This window comes from Merops nubicus, unplaced genomic scaffold (assembly GCF_000691845.1).
Source record: "Merops nubicus isolate BGI_N331 unplaced genomic scaffold, ASM69184v1 scaffold15159, whole genome shotgun sequence".
NCBI classification, from domain to species: Eukaryota; Metazoa; Chordata; class Aves; order Coraciiformes; family Meropidae; genus Merops; species Merops nubicus.
This window is the reverse complement of record NW_008633157.1, coordinates 4,772-14,974: the sequence shown is the minus strand read 5'-3', so window position 1 is coordinate 14,974 and position 10,203 is coordinate 4,772. Positions and strand designations below refer to the sequence as shown.

Here is a 10,203-nt window from a genome sequence, read left to right as displayed (position 1 = left end):
GGATAGAGTTAGAATTGATGTGAGGAAGAAATTCTTTGCTGTGAGACACTGGAACAGGTTGTCCAGAGAAACTGTGGGTGCCCCATCACTGGAAATGTTCAAGTCCAGGTTGGACAGGGCTTTGACCAACGTGGTCTACTGGGAGGTGTCCCTGGCCACAGTGGGAAGGTTGGAACGAGATGATCTTTAAGGTCCTTTCCAACCCACACCATTCTGTGACAATAAGTATGTGAATACTTCAGTGGGTACCTGAAGAAGGCTAGATGTTCTAAGATTAAGTGTGTTGTGTGTTTTGATCTAATGGCTGATCTGTGGCCCCTGAAGAGTAATTATAGAATCTGTTTCAAAACTGAAGGAAGGAATCAGAAAGTTATTTGCTTTGTTTACCTGTCAGAAGGGTTTGTATGCACAGCTGAGAAGTTTTTAAACAGTCAGCAGCTGGTCATAGCTATTGTAATTTCTGTGATGCTCTGCGTGCCCAGTCTTGTATTTTTAAAGATTACTGCTTTTGTTTTGTGTGACAGACATAGGCCTTTAGTACCTCTACAAAAAGTCATGCTTTGATACATGAAAGAGGAAATAGTTGAAAATGAATAAACTTCAGCACCCACAGGCTGAGGGTGAATGGATGAGCAGGAAATACATTTCTGGTGCTAAGAAGAAGCAGGTGAAACATTCTCTTTTGCTATACGTAAACATTTTCTCAGCTTTTTAAGCTGGAGGGATATTTTGTTTTTTAAGAGATGGAAATTTTAATAACTGTTAAAGCAAAAATAAAAATACTGGACTTGTTGAGGTCTGAATCTTGAGATTTTAATAATTTTATTAAGTAATTGATGCTATTACTAAATATGGTATAATTTCTTTTGCTACTTTGCATGTTTGCAAATGGAACGAAGTAAGCTACCTTTAGATGAGCTTGCTTTTAGTTCTGTTTATTAGGGAGTTTTTTGTTTTTTTTCTGGAAAATCTGAAAGGACTGAAATGTTAGTTCAGGCTTAGGCTTTCTCCTTGTGTGCAACTGCTTGTCCATCTGATGCTTTCTCTTTAACGTCCAATATCTTGTCCTCCTGGTAAAATGTCTTCTTACAACCATAAAGAGCATGGGGATTTCTTGTCTGGGGGCTTCAAGTGGTGAAGTACCTGCTGTGCTGAGCTTTGGTAATGCCTGTGGCTTTGTAATACTCTATTTTCAAATCAGTAAATAACTGTTCAGTACTTGTTTTCTAAATGCTGCCATTTAGTGTTAAATATTGCTGAAGAATGGAACAGATGACCAGGTGGACTTTTTACATGATGTTCAGTGGATATGGCACGCTTCAAATAAATTAGTTGATATGAAATGAGATAGTTTAAAATGTTCTTTTTAAAATGAAATGACAACTGTGTCATGTGACACAGACTTCACTTCAAAGCCAAGTCTGCATGGAAGAAGGTTTTGTTTCTGCTAGTGCTCTGAATATGTTTAGATACCACCTTTCAGCTGTAAAATACTAAATTCCATGCTGAGGAATCCAGTTCTGTTGGCTGTAATTGTGAAGCCAACTTTTAGCTTCTTAGCAGTTGAAAAATACGTCTCTTCCCTTTCCTCTTCAGCAACAAAAAGTACACCTCCACTCCTGCTCCATGCAGAGAAAGTTTTTTGGAAGGAAGGAACAGTGGTAAAAGACCCTTTATTCCGCTGTTCTCCTGATTACTTAGAATGGCTTTTCTCTGCGTATTATTACTGGATTGCTTTTCTCAGGCATCATTGTGAGGGTAATGTTTTCAACCTTACTGCTAGTAATGAGTTCTGAATAGGATGTGGGAAACTTTCAACCTAAATAATTTCAGAAAAGTAATTGCCAGAAAAGTGGTAGCAGCATTCCACATTCTTCATGCTTCCACAGCATGAAGAAAACAGACTTACACTTCTGTTGTATTTAGCAGATTTTTGTGTAGCTGTTTCAGGTTGAAGAAAGTTATGGGTGAGTGTTTTATTTCCTCTCCCTTTGCCCAGTGAGGTTGGTACATCTGCAGTGAGTGCCTCTATGCAATGGTGAGCCACAAGTAAAGCCACTGTACTTGGAGAAAAAACTCCTTCTTATGGTTTTAACAGAAGTATTTCTTCCTGAAATCTCTCATAAAAATTCTGTGCTAGTCTTAAATTTTACAGTTTTGGCCTGTTTTTCTGGTGGGTTGTCTTCCTCAGGTTTTCATATGAGCTGGCTGGCTGGGGATAGGGGAGTGGGCAGCATGGAGGAACTTGTTCTGCTTGCTACCTGGCAGGCCATAGGTCTAGGCAGTGCAGTCGCTGGTCTCCTTGATGTCCTCCTCTCCTGTGAAACTGATGGAAAGATTCATTTCTCAGAGCAGTTGAAGTATTTAGGGGACAGGTTTTGTTTTGAGACTGGGATAGGCATTGCTTCCCCTACAAAATGTTCTAGTAACGGCATAAAGAGGCCTGAGTGTCTGTGAGGAGGGAATTAAGGTTGGTGCACACAGAGCCAAACTGAAACTACCATTTTTCTTTGGCCTTGTTTTGTGGGATGTTCTTTTCAAATTGTTACACATATCCCTTTTTAGACTTACAAAGCATCTCTTCCAAAGAAGCCTTTTCAAAGTTGAGCTTGAACTTGATGCTCTTCTGTTGCTCTGAAGTGGTCTGACTTCAGTATGGGAGTTCATTGTGTAGTCTGTTTTGGTTTTGCTAGGTTTGTGTGGTTAGCTTCTAGTCACTCCTTATTGTGATCTTTTGGCACTGTTTTGAACCTCTTGCTCTCTAGACTTCATGTGATTTATGTATTCTGGATTCTTCATAGTGTTTTCCCTAGTGGTGAAAATTCTGCCCTGCTATACCTAAAGAGCATGTAATGCTGCTTTTTTTTTTTTTTATTTGCAGTTCAATTACATTCTTCTAGCTGTCTCAAACTCGACAGTTCCTTTGATAATCAGAATATTCTTGGGATGTTGGAGAATGTGTTCTTACTGTTTTCCAAGTTTTGCTTCTTGTATGTTCTGCAACCCATTCAGCTCTTTTTAAATTATTTTGGACAGTTTTTATAATTTGTTCAGTAAAAAGGCTGCAAGAATATGTATCCCTTACACGTATTAACACGACTGATAGCTCCCTAATTTGGCAACGTCCTGATGATGATACTGCTTGCTTTTTGAACTGTCGTCTAGAAAGAGATGAGAACTTGGCTAAAAATGTGTGTGCGTGAGACAGAGATGGAGAGGTTAAATATTAAAATCTGTTTGGCTTTACAGGACATGGAAAGAGGGCCAGCCCAGGGAATACTACACTTTGGATTCTATCTTGTTCCTGCTCAATAACGTGCACCTTTCACATCCTGTTTATGTCCGCCGTGCTGCAGTAAGTATACTTCACACAACTTTATTTTGCCTTGTTAGTGATAGGTAATATGTGCATGGTTATTTCCAGGGAATGATAGTAGCACCTAATTATATGAGTTTGGCTGAGGAAAGGGGAAAAGATATGCAAGAAAGCGTGTGTGTGTTTAAAAAAAGGACACCTCTAGGGTCCTGATGGAGGTAGAATGTTTTTCTTGACAACTCGCTTCCGAACAGATGATCTCCTCTAACCACCAGCATTTACAACAACAGTCCATTACACAAATATTAACACTCATGGCAGCGTTTCTCTAGATATTCTATGGTCACAGTTGTCTCCAGCACTAAGAATTTCAGAAGTGCTTTTGTCCATCTGTTGTGCAGTCCCAATCTAGATGATCCTTTAACACCTGAGAATGCAAGGATCTACAAACAAGGGAAAAGTATGGCAAGATAGCTTTGGAGTGGACTCCTAAGTGTGCAATCTAATTAAAAGAAATTATTGGTTAATATTTGAGTAAAGATAAGGGAAATCTGGAAGAGGAAGTCCTTTAGATTTCCATTTACTTGCTTTCTGTGGGCCCATGCTTCATCTTCCCCTGTGCCATGTGGTTACCTGATTCAGCAGCATTGGATGTTGTCCACACTTGGAACAACAAAATTGAGTTACTTCATTTCTGTGTACCAACATGGACTCCTGGTAGGGGAGCCAGTTCTTAATCTTATTAGCAAGTTTGATGTGAAAGAGGGAAAAAAAAAAAAAAAAAAAATCATCTCTTTTGGTTTTATAGCAGGCAGTGTGTTTCATTTTGTGTAGTTGAACATCCTCTAGTAAGTAAGTGTATTTTTAAGCCTGGTAGTTCTGCTTTCTTAGGAGGCAGGTCTTCTGCTGACCATGTGCTGGATATAGAATGATATTAACAGGCAGACCAGCAACCAAACTCCTCCCTCTGCTACCACCTCACATACCAGAGATCCAAAGTGCCAGACAGCCAGAGGGAGGAACACGTGGATGTGAAGAAGGGAGTGAGCTGGCCAAGAAGCCGAGCTGGGGGAGATGGTAGCAGCCAGGACATGGGCCCAGTTATAGAGTCGGGACTCAGAGACAGCTTCATGTTCTGGTCCTGCCATCCTGGGAACTCCATGTGCCATGAAGAGTCAGGGAGCCCTTCTGATAGCTAGAACCCCCACACAGCGCATGCACTGTGTAGGTAGGCCTCCCAGCTCCAATGCAAACAGAGTCGGTTCCTATAGAGGTGGCTTCTTGCCCCACCTCCAAGTTAATGTGGAAGGCAGGGGCACCTGGTGGTGATCTCCTAATCAGTTCCCACCCAAGACTGGTGAGACCCTGAATGAAAACCAATCAGGAGGGTCTTTCTGGCCGGTGTGGGGGCATCATCCCTATGCCAACTCTCATTCAGGGCTGGGGGTTTCAATCCCAGCACTGCAGCAGGACACATGTTAAATGTCTTTTGTGTGAATTAGTAGTTTTCAGTAACAGTGGAAAAAAATCTTCAGGAAGAGACTTTCTGAGAGAATAACAGTTTAATGTCAAGTCTGCTATCTTTTTCAGACTGAAAACATTCCTGTGGTGAGACGACCTGATAGGAAAGACTTACTTGCATACCTAAATGGGGAAACATGTGAGTGATTCTTTCTTTTAACTTAGACTCATAATGCACTTTACTGCTTCTTATTTGTGGCACAAGTGAGGGGTAGGAGGGGAAGGATGGTTAATGATTATCCGTTTGCGGCTTATCCGAGTATGTTCAAACTTCTCAAAGTTAGGGTTTCTTTTTTAATTTTGTTCTTAACTTACCTATTTTTGTTGCACTTAGGAGCTGTGTTCCTACATGCACGCTTACAAATGAGCTATTTTGTTATTAGTGTCCTTTGGTTAATAGTGTCTGAATGGTTAGCGTTGATATTTTTCCTTCTATAGTCTGGAAAACTTGGTATTGCACTCATCTTGATGCAATAAGTGTGTGAGATAAAATCTTCAGTATACTAAGTCACTGCTTTGTCAGTCTGGCCTCATGTTCCATTATTTTAAAAACTTTGTTAACAATAGAGGAAAGAGTTTTCTCTGAGAGAAAGATAAATATGGCTTACTTTCGTAAGTTGCTCTGTTTTGTAGGTGATTTTATAATTTTAACTGCACTGGAGTATGAGGTGACTTCTATAATAATTAGCAGTACACCCTTATTCATATGTTTTTAAAAGGGATTAGCAGGTTAGTTTTATTCCAAAAAACTAGACAAATTATTAGATCTTATTCCAGCTTATAAAGTAATTCTCATTGTGACTGTGTTCTTTTATGTGGTATACACAACTCATGGAATCGCTGACTAACTTACGTTGGAAGGGACTACAGGAGAATATCTGGTTCTGCCCCCTTTTCAAAGGACCAAATGACCCTGAGTAACCTTATCTGACTTCATAGTCAGGTTCTGAGTATCTCCAGTTCCGGTGTTTGACCATCTTTGCTACGTAATACCCAGTTAAAATTTCCATTGTTGCAATTTATCTGTTGTACTTCTTCCTTTTATACTTAAACCCTTTTGCAAATCTTTTGTACTTAAATGTCGTATTTGGTTACAGCAACTTCATCAAGCATAGACAGAAGTGCTCCACTTGAAATTGGTCTTCAGCGATCCACTCAAGGTACAGTTTATTCAAAAAATAACTTTTAGGTTTATTTTATGGAAGTCTGCTACCGTCTTGCATTTTTAATGTGATCTTTTTCCTTGTAGTTAAAAGAGCAGCGGATGAAATATTAGCAGAAGCAAAGAAACCAAGAATAGAGGTAAACACAGTAACTGTCATCTCTACAAACTGGGAGTGGTGTTAACTGTAAACAGTGTCCATCTGGTTTTGTAGCGGTTTGGTTGGGCACGCAGTACTTCTGTCAGTGTGAACATGGACTGGAAGGAGGTGGAATTTAAGCCTTTGGTTTAACTTAGGAATTTTAGTTGCCAGATGTATGTTGTAGTATGAAAGGGGAAAGTTTGATCATGTATCTGAAAGTACCTGTTGCAATATAAGATATCTGCTAAGAACTAGGGGATTGGAATAGAAATGCTGTTTGATGACTGACTGTGGCTACTTGCTATCCATGATTTGGCATTATAACTTAAATGCCAGTTTTCTATCAGCGGATATTTAATCATTTTAGCTGCTATTTTAGTCCCTTTATAGCAGTTTTTGAAGCTGTCCCTGTGATGACTATTTTCTGAAGCTGTCTTAGGTGATTAATTTAAGTGTGTATTTTTACAAGTGCCTCTTGAATAGAAGCAGCATGTCTAGTTACTATGCATGTTGTATTATTTAACTCCACCTGGAGAAGAACTGTTTCTTGGTTTTTTTTTTTTTAAAGTATGTTAATTCACTTGTCTCCTCTGTGAGTTATAAATCTGGCTGAATACATTCTCCAAGTACCAAGGCTCTAAATTTCTTCTTAAAAGAACTATTATCTATATATATTTCCTTAATCAAGAACTGGATATAGTCATTGTTGGTGCCTAGCTATAACTGCATAAGAATAATGAAAATTTTATACGTTCTTAATGGCCTACGAGCAGATGATGGGTGTGAGATGATCTACTGGTGATCTGTAGATTTCTGTTCTACATGACCCTGTGTAGTTGTGATGCCAGGATGTTTTGAAACTGTAGATTTTTCACCATAATAATTTGGAGAATCAAGAATTTTGAGTATGAGCATAATGAGCTTATGGCCATCTTTTCCTTGTTTTCTTGCTGCTCTGGCAGCTCAGTCTGTAAAGTCTTCAGTTATTTGGAGGTCATATCACTGTAAAGATTCCAGATTTGTCCTGATATGTGGTCCTGACTGGTTTTCTGTGCTTCAGCATTTCCAAACATCCTTTTAGCGACAGGACAGGAGTGATGCTGGCTTAAGTTTTCTGACATAATAAGACAGATTGAACACAAGTGGTACCAGCATTAAGAAGCTGAAAAGATAGCATAAAATTGCATTTTATGCATTTTTTAAAAAAAATTGCATTTTTTAAAAGAAAATGCACAAAAAATAAACATTACTGTTACTGCTAGGATGAGGAGTGTGTGCGCCTTGACAAGGAGCGGTTGGCAGCTCGATTGGAAGGACATAAAGAAGGTATCGTGCAAACGGAACAGATCAGGTAGGAATGATTTTTCTTATGGGTAATGCTTAATTAAAGGACTGATAACAATTCTGGTTTTATTCAAGGCAGCCAGTTTTATTTCTTTCCAACAGTTCTCAGTGGAAGTCTCCCTCCCTTAGGTGCTATCATTGGTAATGTCTGAGGGGGCAGAACTTCATGCCTGGTCAGACTCTTCTTCTTGAGTAGAAGTTCAGATGTCATGTCATAAGATTTTGTTTGTCTTCAGAAGTGAGCAGACCGTTGTCTCTTCCTCCTGCCACGTCTGCCATTTCTGCTTTATTCTACCATGGTGTTTATCTGAACAGTCAAATATAATGAACTTCAAGGGAAAGCTGATTCTCTCTATTTCAAAGAAAAAAACATCCTGTGTTGAGGAGTGTATTGCATGCAAAAGAAGGAAAACGATGTGAGAACAGACCACAGGGTAACAGAACCTCTGTTTGACTCCCTGTGGAGGTGAGCTGCTTGACTCTGAGGGGGCAGCAGACTACCAGAAGATAATGCATTGTCATTGCCATAAGTAGTAATCATCTTTCATGTGCTTAAAAAATTGCCCATCACCTTTCCTCTTCCATTGTATCCATACAGAATTTGGCAAAGAATGACAGCTGGTTTTTAGTCTTGCACTGTATCTTCCCAAAGCCAAGCAGGGAGGAAATTAAATCCTTCCAAGATCTTGTTGATGTTGAGGATTTTGGGTTTAACAGGATACCAGATTCCAGTAGTTAACTTTCAGATGCCTGAGTTCAGTAGTCTTAATGTAAAAGTAGCTGTTTAATTTCTTCTGTGTCAGCTCCCATTATGTAAAATGACTGTCATGCGTCCTACAGTTAAGGTGTGTGAGTATGAATTAATACATTGCTTTATCTGCAGGAGATTTTGTGGATAAGTGGTGTCACTTGATAGACTAACTGCATTCTTGAGAAGTTTATCTCTTGAGCGTCAACAATACTGTCAATGCTTGTCTGTCCTTTACTAGGGTTAAATTTAACAGCCTTTGAACAATTAATATAGCAGTGTTAAGACATTTATAGAATCCAAATGTATACCTTAGGACATGAAAAATACCTATTTTGATTGCCTTCTTTGTCTGTTTCTTGTGTAGTTGTACTTAAACTATAGAAAAGAAAACCTGTTTGCCATATCTGACTTGAAACCAGAAAATCTAAGGATCTAAAATCAAAAAATGCACACATTGTTTTGTCTAAACTAATAATTTAGATACTTCCTTGAGTGCATCACAACTTTATTTTGGAGTTGTGAGACAATGCTGCAGTGAGGATTACTGAGAATTATTCATAATTACTTAGTATTCTGTATTTACAGATTTTTTTTTTTAATTCTTGATGGAACAAAGATGGCCTTTTTTAAAAAAAAAAAAAGTGCAAGTAACATTTGCAGGCACTGAGTTTGAACTCCATGCTTGTCACTGTTATTTCCATGTTTAACAGCAACACAAAAAAGCTGCCTTTCAGTAGCTTAATTGTAACAGGAGAATACTTCACAACCAAGGCTTGTATTAATTTTCCAATATAATTTCCAAAAAAAATCAGATAAAATTGAATTTGGTATGTGCAATTAGGATTATGCAATTCAGTCTTTTAATATTTTTTTCTTCTTCGGCTCACCTGCAAAACAATAGGGCTTCCTGTTTGGCAACCAAATTCTGTGTTTACTAATAAGAGCAAACAGATGAGGTCTGGGACTGAACTGAGCCACCTCAAACACAGACTAATGTGGACAAAGTTACTACCATCTGTTGTTTGTTTGGCCTACATGCTCTGGAAAGGTAACACAACTTCCAGGTGGCCAAGTCCACATAAGAGCACCTCAGCCAGAATTTAGATTAATACTTTGAAAGCCTCAAAGCAGCCAGGGATTGATTGACTGGACACAAAACTGTAATCCACTAAAAAATAATAGGGAGCTGAAATCCAGATGACGTTGTAAATGGAAGTGTTAAATGCAAGTCCTGATGCTTTACATTTGCAATTTTTGCTTCTCCGTGTTACAGTTAGGAATTTTTAAATGGTTTCTGTGGTAAAACTTTTGTCAGAAGTTTGATACTCATGCCCAAAACAGCAGTGCAAAACTCATGTAATGCTCAAGTATATGCAAGGTGACTATTTTATGATCTATACCATGGCCATAAACTTTAAGCAGGATGAAGTTACTAATTCACAGATTCTGTCAGAAGAATTCTTTGTGCAATTATTCAGCCTCTTCTGTTATTTTTACTCATTTAGGTCCTTGTCTGAAGCCATGTCAGTGGAAAAAATTGCTGCTATCAAAGCAAAAATCATGGCAAAGAAAAGATCCACTATCAAAACTGATCTGGATGATGACATAACTGCTCTTAAACAGAGGAGTTTTGTTGATGCTGAAGTGGATGTAACCAGAGATATTGTCAGCAGGGAGAGAGTATGGAGGACAAGAACTACAATCTTACAAAGCACAGGCAAGGTAATGCTCTAGATACCAAGCTATTTTTGTGATCCAAATGACAAACTGCAATTTCTGTTTTCTGTATCTTGTTAAGTTGGCACAGTGACAGAATTTGTTCTTACCTTGTTACAGTAAATCTAAAATGTATCTCAAAACGCTTGCTTCATCCATGAAAAAGATAAAAAGTGTTAATTCCTCTTAAACAAATCTGGCTTAGAGGTAACAACATGTTGACACTGGAAGTCCAAAGGCTTAGAAGTAAC

General features: G+C 38.6%; 1 protein-coding gene across 1 annotated transcript; it reads left to right on the top strand.

Moving 5' to 3' along the window:
* Positions 1-3,249: 3,249 nt before the first annotated feature.
* LOC103780481 (parafibromin-like) lies at positions 3,250-9,958 on the top strand (the record flags this gene model as incomplete). Its single annotated transcript, XM_008948168.1, has 6 exons — positions 3,250-3,355; positions 4,907-4,976; positions 5,935-5,997; positions 6,087-6,139; positions 7,404-7,492; positions 9,742-9,958. Coding segments are annotated over 6 exons (598 nt in total), but the record flags the coding sequence as incomplete, so codon positions are not given.
* Positions 9,959-10,203: the final 245 nt, after the last annotated feature.